At 41.5% G+C, this 23,059-nt stretch overlaps 1 protein-coding gene across 1 annotated transcript in view; it reads left to right on the top strand.

The window, feature by feature from the left end:
* VPS45 (vacuolar protein sorting 45 homolog) overlaps nt 1–23,059 on the top strand; it is a 1,242,679-nt gene that overhangs the window by 484,655 nt on the left and 734,965 nt on the right. The window contains exon 12 of the mRNA XM_044075179.1: nt 14,698–14,865. Coding sequence (XP_043931114.1) covers nt 14,698–14,865 — 168 coding nt within the window. The remainder of the gene's footprint in view (nt 1–14,697; nt 14,866–23,059) is intronic.

The following is a 23,059-nucleotide window of genomic DNA, read 5'->3' as shown; positions in this document are numbered from 1 at the left end:
AAGGAGATCCCCAATACCTGCATGGGACCTCAATTACGTTTTGGAAAAACTCACTCTGCCCCCTTTTGAGCCAGCCGCTACAGCTGATATAAAGTTTTTATCTTGGAAAACAGCTCTGCTCCTAGCAGTAACCTCTGCAAGACGAGTCTCAGAGCTACAGGCACTCATGGCTGTGGAACCTTTCACATTTTTTATCCAGACAGGGTTTCTCTGAGGACAAACCCGACATTTATGCTTAAGGTAGTGTCCAGTGTGGCCCTTAACCAAACTATTCATCTGCCTACTTTTTATCCAAACCCACAGAATAAGGGGGAGAGAATTCTGCCTACTTTGGACATACACAGACTGCTACGCTTCTACTTGAAAAGAACCAAAGCTTTCAGAAAGACTGAGCAACTACTAATGGCACATGCTGCAGGATCACAAGGAAAGGCCATCTCCAAGCAGACGCTTTCAAAGTGGATAGGCCACTGCATTCATTTCTGCTACTCACAACATGGCAAGCCAGTGCCTAAGGGCATTAGGCCACATTCAACCAGAGCAGCAGCCACTTCATCAGCCTTCCTCAGGGGAGTACCAACCAAAGACATTTTAGAGGCTGCTGCCTGGAGTTCAGTGCACACCTTTACAAAGCACTATCATTTGCCACTCTACTCTAAATCCAGGGCAGGCTTTTCCACTGCAGTTCTGCAGGGCCTCATAGCCGCTCCTAATGCTATTTAGCTTCAGCCTCCTAACCTTAGCTTTGGGATTCAACCCAAGTGTAATGACTGCAACAGTGAAACACGAAGAACATAATACAGTTGTGTACACTTACCATAAATGTAGATGTTTGAGTGTATTCACTGTTGCAGTCCAGGTTACCGACCCACCATCCCCCATCTCTTTTTGCTGGAACTTATCTGCACTTCTGTAATCTATACAACCTATGTGGCGTATTTGCTTATAGATGAAGGTATAATATATTTTGGTGCATGCATGTTTTATTGGCATACTTTTAGCCCTTCCTTTTTGGGGGCACCTGACATCTGGGGCAAGAAAATCTAAAGGAAAATGGCGTCGGCTGCATCTTTTATACCCCTGGTGCACTGACGTCAGGTAAGAGGCGACAGCAACCGACACAGGACCTAGACTTTGGAATTCAGGCCGACTGACGGTAGCCTGCCAGCAGGGATAACCCAAGTGTAATGACTGCAACAGTGAATACACTCGAGCATCTACATTTAAGGTAAGTGTACACAACTGTATTTTTCCTCTCTTTCTAAATCTGATGTTAAAACAGAACATCAGTGATTAGAGAGAGCATGATGTGCTTCAAGGCTTTCTAAAGAAAGGACTTATTCAGATTTCCCTCGTGAAGACTTTTTTCTTTTGCTTTTTTTTTTAAAACCTTATCTAAAATGATTTTTTTGTCAGAGGAAACAATGAAATTCTTGTTTCCCCACAAATGTGTTATGAAGTGTTAACAGGTGGATATTTGATAACCTGCAGCTGTTCCTCCTGCTTTACCTGCATTAGAGAGTGTTTTCCTGGTGGCCTGTAGTTTACCTGTTAGTCATCCTGTTACTCTTATCAAATCTGATAGGTCACACACGGTGCCTCAGACTCATTTGTTTTCTAACCCTAAATCAAACCATGCAGTGATTTTTCTATTCAAAACTGCTTCTGCTATTTCCATTTCCTCTGACAAGGATGGGAAAGTTTTTAACAATATTTTGGAAGTATGCTTGTTCTTCTGCCACTTTGTTGTGTCTTGTTGTGTCTTTCGGCTTTTCCCAGTTAGGGGTCGCCACAGTGGAACTCCGGTCCGCTAATGATTGGCAGTAGATTTTTATGTGCTGGCTTGCCGGGCCTAACGCACAACCTTCAACGAATGAATGCCCATTCACGCATGTCGCCACACAGAAGACGCTCTAACTGAGAATCGAACGGGCAACGTCTAACTGTGAGACGACAACGCTACAGCAGCACCACCACCGCTTGTTCTTCTGCCACTTTAACATTTAGAATTTTAAACTGGCAGGCTCACCTGTTAAAAGTTTTTCCTTCTGTCTTTTAAGAACATGAAAGAGTTAGCTGTTAACCTCCCCTCTTCTAAGGTGAAAAATCCATTGAGTGCCTTTCTTTTATCTGATTCTCATATAGTTAAGCAATCCTTAACATGTTCTTATGATGCTGCTGATACCGTCTCCAGAGCTGCTGCGTTCGAGTCAAGTCATGAGAAGGTGTGTTTGGTTCTTAAAAACTTCCTGAATACATTATGATTGAAATTTTATACTATTCCCTAAATAAAGAAGTTCTGTTTGTCCCTTCTGCAATCGAGATACTTAAGAGGTTTGAGAGGGGAAAGGGATGCCCCAGATCGTCAGGCAAATACATATTTTACTTCCATCTCAGCTCCACTTATCAAAAATTAATTTAAGCAGAGAGGTGCCAACAAAGAGGACTTCAACAACTGTTGGCAGGGAGGCAGCAAAAAAAGGGAAAGCAAGTCAAAATCAAGGACAGTCCAGAAATTCAGAATAACTCTTTGCTCTTCAGGCCTCCTCCCCCTGTCTGTGTCTTCCTTTGTAGCACCAGATTATTTCAGACATGCGGGGTCTGAAAATCATTCGGAAGGAATACCCTTGACAATGGGAGCCCCTTCCTCCTCAAATGGAAATTCATCTTTCCCAATAAACCACATATCCTTGTTTCCTTCAGTTCTGAAACGCATGCTATCTCATGGGGTCATAGAACCACTGCCTTCCTGCTAGACAGGAAAGGGTTTTATTCAAGGATTTTTCTGGTGCCAAAGAAAAAAGGAACTTGGAGGCTGATACTAGTCCTTGTCTTTCTCAGACTTATTGTCAATATCCTAAAGATAAAAATGTTATCCTTTCAGATGTTATCATGCATTCCTGTACTAGGTTTCATGGTAAAGGTAGATTTAAAAGATGCCTAGCATTACATTCCTGTTGGCAAGCATTTCAGATGTTTAAGATTTATTGGTAGAAGTTGATGTTACCTAGAGTACTAGAAATTTTCTCACTGAGTTTGATGCTGCTAAAGCATATAATCATAGCAGCACGTTTGTCATTACCAGTGTTGATATCTCCCATCATCATGTCTGATCAAAGGTTTTCTGTAGAGAATGACTTTAGCACTTATTGCACGTTTACTCAAGAAAGGCAACCTGTAATAGCATCTGATTCAGCTCCTGTCTTTGCTAAGCCTTCTTTCTGTTCCTGTTAGCTAAAGAGCATTTTAATGTGGTGCATTAAACCACATTACAATAACAGGGACAAACCATTGCTGCTTTTGGACCGATATCATTCTATCAATACAGCACTGTAATATAAATCTTCACAAGTGCCCACTGAGGTTTAAGAGGGTGAGATGAAAGTGCCTACATCTTTTAAGTCCTCAGGTGAAGAGTGATTACTGTATGAGAAAAATTATCCCTTTTCCTGAGAATCTGACAAGGAGAATTAATAGTACTACACATTTCTTATGTTTTCCAATAGAAGATGAATTTTCATTTCTTGGAAAAAGATTGATTTTATGTTAAAGGGTTTGTTGAAGGGTAGTGTCAAAGAAGAGAAAAAAGAAAAAACGGAGAAGTTGAAAATCAGGAAGGAAAGAGATGCTTGGAGGGAGACAGGCAACTAGTTTTATAAAAGTTGTTTCCAGCCAAAGACCCCTAAACAGCTGTTTTTTTCTCCTCTTCCTTGTCCAGGTTTTCATGCCTTCAGACCACTCCTTCTCACCTAGAATCTCCTTCCAAACAAGACTCCTCAGCACTGACTGATTCTTTTCCAAGGAGAAGAGCAAGAAGCATTTCATTAGAACAGGAGTTCCAGAGATTCCTGTTTTCTTATTCTCCTTGTGCCATCTCCATCCATTCCTCCAGGTCTTTCATGAACTGTACTCAACTTGACTGGGTCAAGATTATGATAACATTTATCAAGGCCAGACTTCACTATGGTGTATGTTTGGCCCCCTCTGTGTCCAGTCAGTGTAGGAATAGACTCATGTCCCTATTAGTTTGGTTCCTACCCTGGGCCAGGTTTTGGCAGTGTGAATATCAGAAGCAGTAGGAGAACTCATGCCAATGTCCATCTCATCCTTGGACTTGCCTTGTTTGGAGTTGATGATCTCAGTGATAGTGGACATGTTGATGGTAACAGAAATGGCATTGACCCCCTACTAAGCCTGATAGGGTCAGTGCTGATGGCTCAGTGTTGACATTGGCCCCGATGCTTATGGGTCACTATTGTTGGCAAGGCTTTTGGTCTGCAATCCACTGGTGAAGTCTCTCCCTGTAGCTTTGGAGTTGGGATTTGCTCCTCTAATAGTCTGTACCAACAGTTTATTTTCCGCCTCAGTGTCAGTGATGATACTGCCAGTGCTGGTGATTTTGGCCTTGGGCACCTCAGTGGGATGTTTGGAGTTGAAGAGACCGTCAAAACTCACTGCTTCTACAGGAGTACAGCCCAGAAATTGTGCATCACAGTCATTCATCTGTCTTGCCCTGCTAGGACATAAGATGAGGAAAGTCCTGGGAACATATATAGTCTGGATAACTCTCTCCTCAAGGAAGTTCAGTTGACTCCTCCCAGCCTTCCAAGGAACAGGGCATGTAAGAGAAAGAGTAACATCAGTTCCCAGTTGAAGTCTTCCAAAGCAGACGATGGATATCAACAAAGGGGAGGCTTCCTCCTAGTCCACTCCAAAGGATTAAAAATTTGAAGAAATTGTAGAGATGATGCATCAGAGGGCTTCATAGGCCATCAGTCCTACCCACCTCTGCTGGAAGAGATCCTACACAATATATTTTTTGGATCTTGAGCATGTTCACCTCCACATTAGAATAGCTGAAGCATACAGAAGATTCTTATGTTTTTAAGTGGGAGTCAGTGTTTACCAGCTGAGAGCCCTGATTTCTGGTCTCACTGTAGTCCCCTCATTGTTTTCTAAGTGCATGGCCTCAGCAGCTGCCCACATGTGACTGTTAGGAATGCAAATCTTCCCTTACTTGAACAATTGGCTGTTTATGGCTTCCACAAAAGAGAAACTAATTGAAGATCTGGAACACTTGATGTGGCTATGCCTTTCCTTTTAAATTTTGTAAAGTCTCAAACTGAGCCTTCCCTAAATCTGATCTTCATTGGGTGTCAACTGGAAACTGTCTGTTCTACTGTCAGTCAGAATGTCATCCATAATCCAAGCTGGGAAAAGTCTGTGACTCAACCCAACAGCAGATGTAGCTACAGATATCGGGATTTTTTTGCCTGATATCAGCCACAATCCAAACCATTCCTCATACAAGATTCCACATGAAGGTACTAAAATGGACAACAAAGTGCAAAGGTGTTGGACGGAATCTATGACAAAGTTTATGAGCCTTCAAAGACATGTTTAAAGCACCTGTTTTGGTGGGCACTGATGATGTGAGGTCGTACCAGCTGTGCCAGGGAGAGTAAGGCAGTGCATGTGTAACACATGCCAGCATAGCCAGCCAGAGTTTTGTAAAGAACTGTATGTTATTTGAATATCAAACTGATTTATACAGATGTTTGTGTTAAAGATGTATCAACAGTGGGTCCTGCGGGACAGAAAAGAAACATACATGTATATCAGATTGTATTGTTGTAACTTCTGAAATGTATATATTTTAACAGAGGATAACCTTAAGAAAAATACCCTGAAATTAAATGACTTGGTTTAGGTCATAAATAATTTATCTCACAGGTCTGAATGCAGACAAAGATGCAATGTCTGTGAAAAACATTTTTGCAGGAAGTGTTGGGATAGTTTTATAGCTTCCAGATGCTATATTAAGCCCTGACAAAGTTCTTTGTGTGTTTTGTGACACATCTGTCCCAAATCGTGGCTCAATTGCTAATGAAGGGGTAGTGTGGAACTACAGAGTCAGGTGACCAGATGTGATGTCATTCTGTAGCCAGCACTTAAATTGTATTTGAATACTAGGGGGAGGTGTGATAGATGCTCTCTGTCTTGGATCTGACAACAAAGACACTCACCCACTTCATCTTGCCTTGCTTTAGTAAGTAACTAGGAAACAGTAATTCTTCAGTCACTTAAAAAATATAGTGAGATTAGTTAAATGTTGTTTTTCTCTGTGTCTGTCAGAGTCTTTTCATCCTTGTTGTTTTTTATATTTCCTGTGATTGAAACTCTGGTGTTTGTTGTAAGTAGATATTCAGTATTTTCATTGTTTTTATTATTAAATATATCTAAACCTGTCACTGCGGCTAGTCTTTTAGAAAATATTTAATCTTTGAGAGTACTTGCATTTATTTAGTGGCACTGTGGCTCCACGTTCCAGAAAGTCTTGCTGCTTGGTTAACATTATTGTTTGTAATAAGTATCAATTTTACTAAGTGTAATTTGGTACCCTTGTAAGAGCCTTAAAGTAGCTGGCTTTGGATGGTGGCAGTGACTCTACCTTATAGTCTGGGTGGAGTTGTGAGAGTGGGTAAGCTATGCCAGCCTTTCTTGTGTGTGTAAATCAAATCTCAAAGAGTGTGTGTGACAGCTACTTTGAACAGGGTTACTGAGAACACTGATTTCACAAGGAGAGTGTTGGGGGACTTGGCTTGGAACACCCAGCTAAGGACTTAGCCCTGTAGTGGTCAGTAGGGAGTCTTATTTGGGGCCTGGAGAGAAAGTCCAGACCCAGGACCGAAGTGTGTATTCCCTTTGTGCTCTTAAGGGAAATTGTACTTGATGAAGAGAGCTGTGTCTGAAAATATTGTGCATGTCTATTTTTCTCAAAGTGAATGTTCCCATCAGTGTTAGTGGTGAGGATTGAGGCTCCTTGATCATTGGCCCAGAAGAGTGATGTCACAGACACATTCAGACATTCTCACTGCAAGCTATCCCTTTATCCAGCCCTTACTAGTAGCCACTCTGATCATGGATGCTTCTTTTCTGAGGTGTGGAGGGACGCTATTTAAACAGGGTGATGAAAGGAATGTGGACAGACTCAATTGTACATTAATGTGTTGGAGCCAGTAGCTGTCTTCTTAGCACTGTGGGCACTTCAAGACTGCCTTACTCATGGTGTGTAGTATCTGTCCCCTTAGACAATATAGGAGTGGTTTGATATATCAACATGCAGGGTGAAACACAATTCTACCTACCTTGCCAAGATGCTGTATCGATTTGAGAAAAGGCAATATCTCCAAATCACTTTCTGACAGCAACACACATCCTGGGGATGGCTAGCTGTGTTGCAGACAAATTGGTCTCTTGAAAAATTGATAGTTCTAAAAATTTTTATTGCTGAGGAAAGTTTGCTGTGATCTCTTTGCTTCAGCCTTCAATAACAAATGGAGCAGCTCGTCCATCCTCCTTTATCAAGGGCACTCCACAAGAGACATGTTATTCCATGATTGGCCTCTTTGGCTCTTCTATGCTTTTCTCCAGCTCCTTCCATACCAAGAGTTCTGCAGAAAGCCAAGATGTGCAAACTCAAGGTGATTCTCATAGCCCTGTTACAGCCCTGCCAGGTAAATTTTTTCCTGCTTTGGTCTCAGTTGATAGGGAAACCTCTTCCTCATCACCCACAGCTGCAGTCACAACTAACAGGGCGCACCTTGGACATGCAAGTTCCTATGACTAGCCTTACAACTTCTACAATTTCAGTAATGGCCAGGAAAAACCCTGTGCTCCTATCAAAAATGGTGCAATTCCTAACAGTTTTCCAAAATTCATCTACTAGGATGATTTACATTTACTGGGTAAGTAATCCAACTTGATCCAACTTAATTGATTGACTGGATAAGTGCAGAGTATAGGGGGATTATAATTTCTTTTGCTCTTGAGGCAATGCCTTTACTAATCAAGTGAGCTATGTGGAAAGCTTTCTTTACAATGATAGACATGTGGTGGTCGAAGTTAAAGTCATGGTCAACCTGTGATCCCAGGTCCCTCACCGCTTCATTGGTACTTAGGGTATTGTTATTGATTTTACAGTGTGAAGGGACATTGTTTCTGCAAAAGGGTATGATGCATTTCTCTGCATTCAGTTTGAGACCATGACTAATACACCAGTCATTGTTCTGTGTGAGACCATCCTCGAGAATACTGACATCAGCTGGGGATTCAACGATTGCACCTAGTTTGTAGTAGTCTGTAAACTTGGTCAGCCACAGCCCTTTAGTTTTGAACCGAACTTCTGAGAAGTATATACCAAGTATATACCAAACATTAGGGGGCCCAGCACTGACCCCTGTGGCACCCCGCTGGTAATAGGTATGCTAGTTGATGTGGAGTCACCCACTTTGATAGTGTGTGACCGGTTTGTGAGCCAGTTGGCAATCCGGCTTACAACAAATGGGTTTACATTCAGTTTGCTAAATTTATCGGTAATGCCCGAATGTGGGATTGTGTCAAAAGCCTTTGCCAAGTAGAGGTATGCTGTATGCACAGATTTGCCCACATCAGTAGCCCTGATCACACTTTCAAAGAAATCCACTAGGTTTAATAGTTAAGATTTGCCCTTCACGAAGCCGAATTGGGTAGGGTCCAAGGTTTGGAGTTCACCTATATCTTTATTTATGAGGTCCACAATGATATGTTACATTGGCCTTGCAGATGAGGCTGTTCAGACTTATGGGTCTGTAATTCCCCAGGTCTGTTGCTAGGCCCCTTTGTGGATGGGAATAACTGTAGCTGTTCCCCATTCCATAGGAACAAACCCTGTGGTTAGGCTATGATTGAAGAGGTACTTCGTGGTGATGCTAGTTCATGTTTTAGCCTATTTAGAAGACAGCCTGTGATATCATCTGGTCCCATAGAGACCGTGTTCTTTGTCTTAGATAGGGCTTTGAGGACCTGCTTTTCCTCCATGTCCTGCATGGGGCTTAGATTTCATACTAGAGAAACTCACACTGCCTCCCTTCAAACCTGTTCACTCTGCTGAACCCAAGTTCTTTTCTTGGAAGACTTTGATTTTGGTGGCTGTTACATCTGTTAGACAGATTTCTGAAGCATGTGCCTTGTCTTCCAAATTTCCATATATTGTTTTTCATAAGGGTAGAACAAATCCTGCATTCATGCCCAAGGCTACACCCAGATCCATTCTGAATCAATCTGTGAAACTGTCAGTTTTCCTTCTAAGATGTGGCAGTAAAGGAGAATGCAGTCTGTATTGTCTGGACATAACACAGGCAACTTATATGTTATATTATTTGGAAATACAGAAAATTCAGAAAAAACAATTGTTTGTATCCTTTTCAACATGCAAGAAAGGTCAAAAGGTGAGTTAGCTGTTATTACCATGTAAACCTAGACCATACTATGTAAGGGCCCAGGCTACCTCCATCGCCTTCCTTAAGAACCATCAACTAGATGAAATTTGTGCAGGATTACATGATCTTCCTTGTATACCCTTGCCAGTCATCACAGTCTGAATGTGTTGTCTAGGTCCAGATCCTCCTTCATGGTTCTCATTGAGTTTGTCATAATTCCACCCAAGGTCTGCAGGTGATTCTATCCATCAGTTTACAGTGTTTGGACAGGACTGATTTAAAAACATAAGTTATGTACAAAATGATAGATTTAGTTAAGTCTGTTTGTACACTGTAAACAACCTGCCCACCAATCCGCCGCACAAGTGTACTGTTTTGGGGGGACCTGATAGAGCACCAGAGACCTTCAATTTGGCTACCTGAGTGTTAATTAGTCTTTTCTTTATAGCCTATTCTTGGTAAGACTGTCAAGCATAGAACTTTACTATACATTCTGGTGTTGGATAGGTCCACTTGGTCTGGAGAAGTGCGAGGGCATAGGAGTATGTGTTTGGGGAGTGTCTCAAGCTAGTGAAAGACTAGATGAAGCTGTGAAGGGGCCACCATCGACGACCAGTCCATCCGTGGACAGTGTATGCACAGAGACCAGCAAAATGTATCACTCTGGTAAGCATATAAGTTACATTTCCACAGTGTTAAAATATGTCTAATGAAAGGCATGGTTTCTGATGATTTTTACTTGTAGCAGAAGGATTTCAACATTACAAGCTCACATTTTTGCATCTTACAGTGAAAGGATATCATTGGAAACAATTCCATTTTTTTATGCCAGTAGTAGTTTCTGCAATGACTTATTAATTAATCCTTCCAGTTTTAAGCATTCTCAACAAATTTCTCAGATTGGTGAAAAGCACTGCCTACTCAATTCCATGGCATAGTGAAATAAATCCTTAATGAAAGTCTAGATGACCTGAGAAGTAGCAGCAGTTTGGGCAGTGGAGAAGCCAGTGATATTAGATGGGAGTGAACAGCCAACACTGGATTGAACATGTCAGAGGGAGGGAGGTGGATCGACTTGCTGCTGAAGTGGTTCATTGTGGAGATCTCAAGCAAGAAGCATCAGCAGTGGTCATAACATGCTCTTGGCATCACCAGGCAGTGCATTAGACTATAGCTGGATGTTGGAGCATATACAAGTGGCACGCATGACTCACAGTAGCCAGTTTTGTACAAACTTGTCTTGGTGTTATGTATCTGTGATGGCTGGGATTAAAGCTTAGGGAAAAAAAATCGCAATTCTCGCCAGTTTATGGGAAGTGTTAGGTGCTGGAGATTGGAATTTGGGACACTCTGGGTCTATCCTTATGCATACATTACCATGAGTCTATGGAGTAAATCCAGACTCTCCTACCAGTGGGGTAAGGTTTACTCTGGCCTGAGAGGACAAGCAAACTGGAGAAGGTGCAGGACCAAATTCCCTTCAAAGGACCATCATCAAGGCAGCCACAATCGGTTCTTGCCCCACTGAGAAATAGGTTCTTGACCATTTAGAGGGGGCTGATGGTTGTGAAGTACAAGAGGTAAAAAACGTATAAGCAAATGTGAAACACTACTTCCATCTGTTAGGTGTTCTGAAACAACTGACATACTTTACACAAAGGGCTAATGATTTCTGTATGACTGACGAATATTTCGTATCTTCCTTAATATGGAGTAAAGGCCAACAAGTGAACAAAGAAATATTCTTTCTAAATGGATAGCACGGTGGGTTCTATCTTGCTATGACAAACACAAATAGTTGTCTTCTAGGCACAGTGAGTACTAATTCCACTAGGGCAGGATCACATCAGCATATTTCGGGAATGTACCAGTGCATGTTATTTTAGAAGCAACAATATTATCTGCTGTCCACACCTTCACAAATCAGTGTAAACTGAGTGTACGTTGAAGAGGAAGGACAGTTTTTGGCATGATTATGCTTTATGGGTTATAGGTTCATAGGTAGGTACTAGGCTATTGGCCCTAGGGCCTGGATAAGCCTAGCCAAAAAGGTACCCTGGCTTTCGCCACCCAAGAAAATTATTTTCCTGTACCCCTGTCAAGCAGAACCACCAAAGTGATCCCTGGGGTGAATTTCCTATTACCCATCCAATCATCAAGATTTTTCTTGAAGAGTGTTAATGAGGAGCTCTGTTTGACATAGATAGGTAGTCTGTTCTAGAGTATAGAAAGTCTCTGGGACAGGAATATATCCCTCCAGCATGTTCTGTTTATTGTGGTGACAAGGTTTAGGTCCCTAGAGCGTGTAGCTCAGAGGGATTGGGATTTCTTTAAGTGGAGCATGTCCAACAGCTCTGGGTTTGACATAGCTTTGTATGTTAGGCAGAGATCACTTCTGAGTAGGCAATATGCAACAGAGTAAAGCTGGAGTTTTTTTTAGATGGTCTGCGTAAGGCATCTGTTTGAGGCCAGTAATCCTTTTTGTGAGGTATTTTTGTGGCCTTTCCAGTTGTTGTAGATGTCTTGTGAGGTACATACCAAAAGGGGGCATTGTACTCTATAATGGGACTAATGAGTGATGAGTAGAGTGGAACAATGACCTCTTTTTTTCTGGATGAGAAAACTTTTGTGATGAGATGTGCCACGTAGAAGGATTTCTTGACCACTGTGGTGATGTGATTATCAAAGGAGAGACTACTGTCCACCTGTGTCCCAAGGTCTCTTATCACACTTTCGGTGTTAAGTAGACTACCGCCTATGTGGTAGTTCATGGGTATAGAGTTTTTACCAAAGGGGATGACAGTGCACTTTTTGGCATTGAACTTGAGACCATGTCTTTGATACCAGGCATCTGTCTCAGTGAGGCCCTTTTGTAGGATGTCCACATAGTTAGGAGTTTCGATTATGGCTCCTAGTTTGCAGTCATCTGCGAATTTAGTTAGCCAAAGACCTTCTGTGTTAGCCTGTACTTAGATATCAAACAGGAGAGGACCCAGGACTGAACCCTGTGGTACTCCACTTGTCACTGGTCTGAAGTCTGATTTGGAGTCTGCTACTTTCACAGTGTGGGTTCTGTCAGTAAGCCAGTTGGCAACCCATCTTGTGACATAGGGATTTATACCTAGTTTAGTGAGTTTATCTATAATTCCAGAGTGGGGGATGGTGTTGAATGCCTTTGCAAGATCTAGATAGGCTGTGTGAACCACCTTACCCTCATCTGTGGCTTTGGTGACTACTTCAAAGAAGTCTATCAGGTTTAGGAGACATGATCTGCCTTTTACAAACCCAAACTGTGTGGGGTCCAGAGTTTGGAGATCTCCAATGTCTTTGTTTATGAGATTTTATCTTTTCTCTCCCCTTGGCCACTTTGTTGTTGCTTGGAAGTGTCCCCAGGTGTTATGATTTACTGTCACAGCGACCTTCCCTGAAGAAGATAGTACAGCTGTGTGTAAGTAATACGTAACATAGCAGAAGACTTTTGAGAAGTACGTTTTATTTATTTACTCAGTAATTTGTTTCAGTTTGTTAATTGGATAGGTGGGCTGGACCAGGGATCCTTTTCATCTACAAACCCAAGTCAATATGCAGCATAACTGAGAAAACAAGAACAGTAGAAAGCAAATAGCAAAAATTATATATATAAATGAACTCTAGATAATTTCATGGGATGAGCACAGATGCAGCAAGACAAATGCAAAACAACTGAGAAAACAGTAACAGTAGAAAGCAAATTACAAAAATTTTGCACACTGACACTAGAGCTTTGCATTACAATGAGCAGATACAGCAAGAAAAGAATACAGTGCATGACGACAAAATAATACCATTAATTGAACTTTGCAGTACAAAGTATTTTGTTTGAAATACAATCCATGTAGCTGATATGTACAATAGAGAGTATGATAGCTGTATGATTGTAAATGATGAAATAGCTGATGTTTCAAAAAACAGTATATTGGTAGTTACAGTCGATGCAAAGGAGTATATTGACAAGTATAATTGTAGACCAGGATTAATGTTCTTGGTAACATTTTGTACATTACATAAAAGAACAGTAGCTTAAGTGTACACAAGACAGAGATATACTGTACATGTAAGCTTTATCCAGAGAACCTAAAACATTTGCATTTGTTAAGATCAACTAAGCATGATTTGAAAGCTATCAAATTGTTGCTGTCCTTGATGTTTTTAGGTACGTCCTTCCGAAGTTCCAATAGGTACGTGCTATTTTGCCAAATGCTGTTTTAGAGTTTTTTAATTTAAAGGGAGGTCTGGACAGTTGTAGTTGATTGGAAGTCTTAAGTGTATAGTTTTGATGCCTGTGAAATAGTATAGTTTTTAATGGAAGACAGTAGCTGGTGCTTTCCTCCTGGACATTGCTTAATTTTTCTTCTTCTTTATGGTGTTTTTGCACAGTTATTTACATGTTTTTTTTTATAATTGTATTACTTATTAGTTAAGGAATCACAGGTCCCTGTTGTTAGGTTAGGAGGTTTAAAGAGAAGGAAGCTCTTGATACTTCTGACTTTATGTGGGACCATGTCACACCTAACAGGTGTTAGACAAGCACTGATCTTCAATGGCATGGAGATACAGCAGGTAAAATATCTGCACAGGAATGTAGACGAATGTTACACTGAACAGTCTCAAAGATCTGTTATGGTATCTATGCTTGCAATTATACTTTATTATGCTTTAATGTCTAGGACATATGACTATACTAAAATACTGTTATGAAACTACTGATCCTGAAGCAGTACTGTAAAGCTATTGATTTGAGAATGGAGTTGCATTCCTTTAATTTTTCCACTATCCCCTTTTTATCATATTCAAAGTCTTGGGGAAGCCCTACTCAGCAAGCATAAGGCAGAGAGACAGTCTTGGGTAGGGTGCCAGTCCACAGAAGGACACAGATACACATGCTGATATGCAGTCATACACATACGCATACCTGTGGATAATTTAGACAAAAACCAGTTCTGTGTTTTTGTTTTAAACAATTTTTATTACAGTTTAGTAGTAGTTGTTTCAGGATCACATGGTTACAGCAAAGCCACTTAAAACAAATCTGTTTATTTCAGTCAAAAGTTGTATATAACAAATGGACTGTTGCCAAAAGTGCATTTGCTGTTATGGCGTTAATGACCTCCCCCTGTAGTTAATAACTGTTAAGTTAGTATATATAAGTGAAGGGCTGTTTGTTTTTACCACTGCTTGAGAGGTGATTTAATTTTTTGGGTGTAGTGCATAATTTCCACAGTTTTCTATGTTTAAAGGATTTTGTTCATATTTTCTTCTTCAGGATTTGAAGTTTTGGGCTTCATTTTTTTCTGATATGATTCCATGGTTTTCCCAGCTTGTCTGAATATCAATTACACACGTTATTCACTAGTTGTAACTGTTCTAAAAGGAAGTGCTGTGTCTGTGCTTTTTGCAGGCATTTGTTGAAAACTACCCCCAGTTTAAGAAGATGTCTGGAACAGTTTCTAAGCATGTGACTGTAGTGGGCGAGTTGTCTCGACTGGTCAGTGAAAGGAACTTGATGGCTGTTTCAGAAGTTGAACAAGAATTGGCTTGTCAGAATGATCATTCCAGTGCTCATCAGGTACATATTCTGTATTTTTCCCCTCAGGTTTATGCAATTATAAAATTTAAGGGACAGAAAAGGACATGTTGATTTTAAGCCAGCATTCCATTCACCCAGCTTATTACAGTTTCTTGCTGTATTAGCATTAAAAGCTTGGCACAGGAGCTGTGCAGTTAATAACTGAAGTTGCTGATATGATGGGTAATATAAGAGAAGTATTCTTGTTTTAAAACAAAACTTTATTGTTGTTGAAACAAACGTTTTCCGTTATTTACAGTTTCATGATAGGACATAATACCTTCTGGTATTAAATTATTTAAACAAAAATCTTAATACCAGAATTCATCTTGTCTCCATTGGACCATCATTTTTCAGTATAACTACATTTTCCAGCGCTTGCTTCTAAATGGTTTTCATTATTATAGAGGGAAATCATACTTCATACATAATTTACCTGTAGTTCATGAATTACTGTGGTTACGCTCCAAAACAGGGAAAATACATAGGCTTGTTAAGCACTTAGACATCAGAAAAGTGCATAGCAAGATTTTGTTAAGCACTGTTAAGCTCTGTTCTCGTGCTAGGTCACAGCACCAGCCAGTGCTGACCACCACAGAATAACACTGAGAAGCTAAGATCTTTAAAAGTTGTTAGTTACCTTATTTATCCACACTTTAAAACAAAAAGAGTGGCAAAGTTAAGTGTCTAACAGCTTGAGAGTTTTAAGGCTTTCAAAACTGTAAAACACATTGTACTCCTGTACTTTTTCTGTATCTTGTAGAATACAGAGCAAGTAAAGCTCCATGCAGCACAGAGATTTATGATTTGGTATCACCAGTCATACTTCTTTTATGTGTTATTGGCGCAGATGTCAGTATTCAACTTAAGAGCTTATAGATTTATACGTTTATATTAGGCTGTTGATCAGGTGGACAGTTAGTAGCCTAGTGACACCATCCTACATTGATGTTACGGAGAGCTGAATTCATACCATACCTTAGCAATGGAGTATTTGTAAATGTGCTGCAGTAGGGTTGTCCCCTCACAGTTAGACGTTTCCCGATCGATTCTCAGTCAGAGCGTCTTCTGTGTGGCGACATGCGTGAACGGGCGTTCCTTCGTTGAAGGTTGTGCGTTAGGCCCAGCAAGCCAGCACGTAAAACTCTACTGCCAATCATTAGCGGACTGGAGTTCCGCTGTGGCGACCCCTAACCGGGAAAAGCCGAAAGACACAAACAATAAGGGCTTGAAGGACAGACTTGGAATTTACTTATGATTGTCCAGCCACTCATACAGGATATCCTTAAAGGGGGCAAGGTAGCTACAGGGCTTTACGTCCAGAGGATAGTCTGTTCCATAAAAGAGGTATTCTCAGAGTTGATTATCCGTATGCCAGTTCTGTTTGTTTTGGTTGAAGTTTATATCTTCTTAGTGGGTGTTATGGGTGGTGGTAGTTTTATGAATGTGTAGAAGATTGCACAGGACTTTGATTCCTTAAAGTTCTGTAGGCAAGGGGAGGGATCCTGTCTCAGGAGTTGATAGGTAATGGGAAAAAAGTGAGAGCGCTTTAATGTGATCCGTGTAGCTTAGGGAGGATATGCCTGTGAGTACTTTAGTAAGGAGTCACTGCGGTATTTTGAGCTCAGTCAAGTTTTTAAGGGTGGAATAGAAGAGAATGATGACTTCTTTTGATCTCAAGGATATACTCTAGTATTAGCCTGGCTGTAAAAAAGTCTCCTAATAGTAATGATTACATGGTGGTTAAAGGGTAGATGTCTTTCCATGTCACTGTTGCAGTATACTTTACCCAAGGGATCACCTGCCAAGGATAGCCCAATGTCCGGCCAGTATACCAAAGTCTGTAGTACTTGTAGATGTACATCACACACATGCTGTCCACACAAGGCATGGGCATAAAGGTGACATACAGCTGTACGCACTTAGAACTTCTTTGTCACCAGTCCAAACGCCACTGTTGAACATTGGTCTGAACCCCCTTTTGCTGTGCTGTTTACCACGTCATGCTGTCAGATATGTGCCTCTTTGGTGTTTCTTCAATTATTTGGTGGTTATTGTTTTCATGTCATCCAGAAAGGAAAAATGGCAGTATAGGAGGCAGATTACCCATAAAGACCATCACAACCAGTAACTTTTCAGTTTGGGTGCTTCCCATAATCATAATCAGGACTCATGTCTGCCAGGCATTTGTGCCTAAGACCATATGTAGTTGCCTCTTCTCTTTGTCCATATGCCTGGAGTACCAACATCTTAAGTTGTTCACTCAGGATGTTATGGCAGAATCCTCCAGTTGCAAGGGCCAGCATTTTGCCAAGAAGAAGGCCAAAAAAGTTAGGTCTGAGCTGGCTGCTCTTCATCCTCCACCAGACATCTCTTTCAAGGCAGGTGAAAGCCTGCAGGATTGTCTGGTGGTTGCATTGGATTCATCTTTCACAACCCTGTCAGAGGCTGGCATGGAGCTGGCTTGTCATATGTCCTCAGAGGCTTTTCAAAAGTCTGTATCTGATATTGAGGGGGAGTCCTTGGCTGATTATATCTGATGGACTGAAATGGGTTCCTCAAGTCATAGTTAGGGAGGAGATTCCTTCTGCCATTATTGAGTCTTGCCAGGGTTCTGACCCTCAAAAGGTGTTTCATGTGGACATCCCGCAAAAGAAGAAACAAAAAACAAAGCACATTTCCCCTGTTTGTTAAGGATCCCCAACACGAATGCTTACTTTTTCCAAATCCCTTCTTTCTTGGACTACGGTTCAGAAGTGGAGGACACCATAAGTTCAGATCCCCCCTGGATGAGCTCTGCTTTTGAAGATACCATTGCCCATGTGATGGGATTGTTTTAAGTGGGATTGCTCCCAAGTCTCTGAGATTCAGAAAAGATATTATGAGGCTCCTGAACATGGAGTCACCCAAGCCATCTGCTGTCTCTTCTATTCTGGCTTCCCTTCTGGATACTTTCTTAGCAGTGTCTGTAGCCCATTACTGTCAGCCCACCACACCTAAGAAGCCAGATAAATTCTATAAAGTGCCTGAGGAGTGCAGATTTCGTCATAGATGCCCTTCTGCTGACCCTTCTGTAGTGGTAGTCTCCTCTGACAAGCCATCCATTTTGCTGCCCTGTATCAAGCTGTTGCTTTCTTCTTATAAGGATTGTAGGGCTATGGAAAGGCTGGGCAAGAAAGTTTACACTGCTGCCATTTTATCCTTTAGGGCCATTAACAACCAGACTCGTATGACTTGGTGTGCTTTGGCTCCCCTTTTTCAGGTTTCGAATGTGGTTTCTGACCTTCCTGACTTTGAGGGAAAGGCTTCGGCCCTTTCCTGCTGGGCTGTACTTCTGAAGTTGCCCCAACTCAGTCAAATGCAGCTATGATACAGCTGATGCTTCTTCCAGGGCTGCTGCCTTTGGTTCAGTTATAAGGCATTATACTTCATCTTCAGACTTTGCATGATAACATTAAGACCAAACTTTTGGATGGTTCTATAGATAATAAAAATCTTTTTGGTTCTGCTGCTGCTGAGCTTAAGTCACACCATGACAAGGGCAAAGCCTTGCAGGAGTTGAAACATATTTGTGTTTTCCTTATTCCCAAATGTCAGAGGATTATCCCTCGAAGTCTACTTGTGTCTGTAGGTAATCGCATCCTCCACCCGAGGGCAATAAGGGTTCTAGGTGTATGCCTCCTGCTAAATCTTCTGCGACTCCTACCACCTAGAAACTTGCTTTTCATGACAAGCCAAGTTCTATTTGACTGTTTGTTTCCTCCTTCCCTTGACCAGGTTCTCTTGTTCCTCCATCTTTCCCTTTCTCTTCCAAATTTGCTTTGAATCACTTCAGACTCTTGGGTTCTATCCATTATCCATCAGGGATATTTCATGGCTTGGAAGTCCCTTCCTCCCTTTCCAGGCATGTCTTAGCCTCTTTGGGAATAGCTTTTTTTCATTGTTCAGATGTTCTTTACTCTCTTTTGGCTCAGACCACCATTCAAGCCATGCCGCCTTCCAAGGAAGGGAAGGGGTTTTACTATAGGATGTTTTTGGTCCCACAAAAAAAGGGCACATGGAGAACATGTCTGGATCTTTCCAGGTTGAACTCCTTCCTCAAGATTTTTTCCTTTCAGACATTATCTCTGCAGACATTATTTCTTCTTATTAAACCCCAGGCCTTTCTGGTATCCCTGGATCTCAAAGATGCAAGCCTTCATATCCCCATCCATCCCCTCTTCAGGAGATTTATACATTTCCATGTCTCTTCCTTTCATTTTCAGTTCTCTGCTTTTCCCTTTGGCCTGTGTAGCATAACCAAGGGTATTCACTAAATGTCTCACTCCTGTCATTGTTTTTTTTTTCAGTGTTCAAGGAATTCGGATCTTTCCCTATCTAAATTATCTGCTTACTCAAGCTGCTTCTCCCAACTGTCTACTTCAGGATCTCAAGTTCAGGTTCACTAGTTCCCTATTACATAGTCTGGAGTACACAATAAACTTCCAGAAGTCAGTTCTGACACATTCCCAGGTTCATGTTTTCCTCTGCTGCAGGCTTCAGATAGTTCCCATGCTGGTATCTCTGCCTGCACCCAAGGCTTTGTCTAGAATTGCTTTTTTTTTCAAGTCCTTTCTTTCTCTGGCATTTGTATCTGCTAGGTAATTTCTCAGGATCCTACAGTTCATGACTTTCACCATTCCCATGCTTTCTCTCACCAGGCTCCATATGAGAAAGCTTCACTGGTACGTCAGTTCAGTGTGACTCCAATGTTGCTACCCCATGGACTTCCTGGTACTTTTACTTCCCTGTCTCAAGCTCGAGCTTTGGTGGTGGATTCAACTTTCGCTCAACCTGGGGGTTCCTTTTCAAGCTCCAGTTCCAACTCTGGAGCTCTTTACAGATGCCTCTGATACAAGGAACTTAACTCCTGTAATTGGTCTATGCTAAAACACCTCCCCTTAGAAGAGGCAGTTGCATATTTTAACAACAAATTTTTTGAAATCCTTGACTTGCATGCACCTGCCCGCTCTAAGTGAACAAAGGCAAAAACTGCACCGTGGCTGTCTAAAGAATCTAGACTAAAAATTAACAGCAGAAACAAAGTTTGGGCTATATGGTGCTCCACTAAAGACCCCTATGATCATGTTAAGTATAGGCAAGCTAGGAATGAGACTAAAAAATCCATTTTACAAGACAAAAAACAATACTAATGTAATTTACATACAGCAAACCAGAGCAATCCTCAGAAGTTCTGGGCGGGTTTGAATAATCTACTTCATCCTAGAAAAATGTCTACCCCTATCCCCAGTGCTACCATTGATAAATCCCCGAGGATGTTTCAGACAGTTTTAAGCATTTCTTTACAGAGACAATTCAAGCCCTAGCTAACCAACTACTTCCTAGCTCCCCTGGCTGTGATAGTACCACCCCTATAAACCTACTTTCGTTCAGCTTCCAACCAGTGTCCACATCGCTTATCCATACCTTGATCAAAAAATTAAAACCCACCACACACTCCGCTGACCAACTCCCTGCCGAGTACTTTCAAAAATCAGCTGATGCCTTTGCCTATCCAGTATCAATACTAATTAATTGTACCATAGCAGAGGCCGACATTCTCATCATTTGGAAAACATCCTATGTAATCCCACTACATAAAGGAGGTTCCTCCATTGATTTCTCCAACTATAGACCAATAGCTATACTTCCTCCACTAGCTAAGATTATGGAAAAATGTATACACAAACAACTCATGCACCACTTAATTTAGAATCACCTCATGGTTGATACCCATCATGGCTTCCACCCCCACCACAGCACAACTTCAGTCCTACTAAGGTTTACCAATACCATAAATAATAATCGTAACAATAATCACATATCCTCAGCCCTCTTTTTTGATCTTTCCAAAGCGTTTGACGTGGTAGATCACCAACTTTTGATTCACACCCTGCAATCTTTCTGTATAAATTCCAATGCCATTCGATGGTTTAAATCTTATCTCGGTGGGAGGCAGCAGGCTGTTCTCTGGCAGAACAAGCTCTCCAACCTATTACCTAACACCCTTGGAGTGCCACAAGGCTCCATATTAGGGCCCCTACTGTTTTCCGTCTTTATTAACGACTTATATACAGTCATCCTGAATGTCAGCTGTATCCAATACGCTGATGATTCCACCCTGATTTGCTCAGCCACATCTCCTTCAGACTAAGGTCTGCCACCCAATCCACCTTTAATACAATAGAAAACTGGCTCTCCGAATGTCGATTATTGCTAAATCCCAAGAAAACTAAAATGTTATTCTCTCCAACACAAAAGTCTGCTGCTTTTACCTTCACCATAAATGCAAAAGATGGCACAATAATCAACCCAGACTCCTCTACAAAACTATTAGGAGTTATTATCGACAATAACCTAAAATTTGACCTTCATGTAAACCAAACGGATCAAAACCATCAATAAAAAAATAGAGTCACTGTATAGAATAATAGCCTTCCTAACCCCTCCAGCTAAGATTGCCATAGCTCGTTCTCACCTGCTTCCAACACTTCTATATTCTTCCCCCCTTCTCTCTAATCTAAACAAGACTGTACTTAATAGACTGTCAACCTGTTACAATCACATTGCCAGGTTTGCCACTGGCCTGCCTTTTAAAACACACCACTGCATCAACCTTAAACAGCTTGGGTGGCTAGAACTTCCAAGTCTAATCCAATATAACCTTCTGATTATGGCTAATAAATTCCTCTATAATCCAGATAGTACACCAGCTCTTAAAAATATTATCACCCCCTACAACAATCCAAGACTGCTTAGATCCTCAAACAGACAACTAATTCAGACAATTAAAATTAACAATGTAGCTGGCGATTCCCTCTTTGCAAATGCTGCAGGCAGAGCCTGGAACCTACTTCCGGCTGACATAGCTTTGCTCTCCTCCCTATGCCAATTCAAAGCTAAACTCAAACAACAAATAGCACTAAACTGGCTTTGCCACTGTAACAAGCCTGGCTAGCTCTCACCATGAATGTGTATAATTAATTAATCAAAATACTGTTTAATTTTTCTCCTGACTGTTACCAGGGGTAACTCGAACTTGTGATATTGTCTAGTCATGTCTGCTTATGTATTTTTGTAAATATATCTGTAGTATGCCGCCTTTGTTTTTACTGTATCTGTCTACCTTGGAGCTTTTCTCCCCAGACCTCCGCTGAAAATGGACATTAATCCAGTCGGACTATCCCAGTCAACAAATGTAAAATAAAATAAATAAATTTGGGGTGCCTCCTGTGGCCCTGTCAAGGTTCAGGTCTGGCCTCCTTATAAGAGGTAAAATCACATCAGTGTAAAGAAGATGAGGGTTTGCTTTTGGCTTCTCAGACTTTCCACTCCCCCTTTCAGCCCAAGCCCTTCAAAGTTTTCACATACAATACTACAGTGATGTGGTATGTCAGTAAGCAATGAGGCACAAGTCCTATCTTCTTTGCAGACTAGCTGTTCATGCCTGGGATCTAGCTTTCCAGTACTGAGTGACTGTTCAGGGAGTTTGCATTCCCTTGGAGCACAGTCGTGGCTCACTTCTTGAGCAGGTCCAGCACATAAGTTCACGAATGGATGCTTCACAGAGATGTGTTCCTGGACATTGTCCAATGGTGGGGTATTCCTCAGGTAGATCTTTTTGCCTCCACTCTGAAGAGGCAACTTCTGTGCTGTTCTATAGTTCCAGGACCTCTGGTTTGGAAAGTGAATGCTCTGTCTTTTCCTTGGAAGGAGATGTTTCTGTATGACTTCCCTCCCCTTACAGTTACCATGAGTCTTGCAGAAGATCAGGCAGGGCTCTCCCAAAATCCTACTAGGGGCTCCCTTTTAGCCCTTCTTTCTCCCTTGGCCAGGGGCAGTCATCACAGGTTCCCTCAGCAGGTGGATCTTTTCACACAAGACAAGGGATCTCTTATCCATCCTCACTTATCTGCTCTTCAGCTGATGCTGAGCATGATAGGGTTTTGACCTCTTTCAGGTGCTTTTCTGAGAACGTTCTCTGAGTTCTACAGGAAGCCTGGAGACCTACTACCAGGAAATCATATATGTCAAAATGGAGGTGATTTTCCATCAGGTGTCTCTCTCGCATGAGGATCTCCTATCCATAGTGGTTTCTCTGGTTCTCACTTATTTATGTGATCTGCTGCTGGGTTGGCATATTCTTCAGTTAAAG

The sequence above is a fragment of the Protopterus annectens genome, chromosome 6.part0, assembly GCF_019279795.1.
Source record: "Protopterus annectens isolate FY-2018-M chromosome 6.part0, PAN1.0, whole genome shotgun sequence".
Lineage (NCBI taxonomy): Eukaryota > Metazoa > Chordata > Ceratodontiformes > Protopteridae > Protopterus > Protopterus annectens.
Note: the sequence above shows the minus strand (reverse complement) of the source record. Positions and strands in the feature narration are given on the sequence as shown.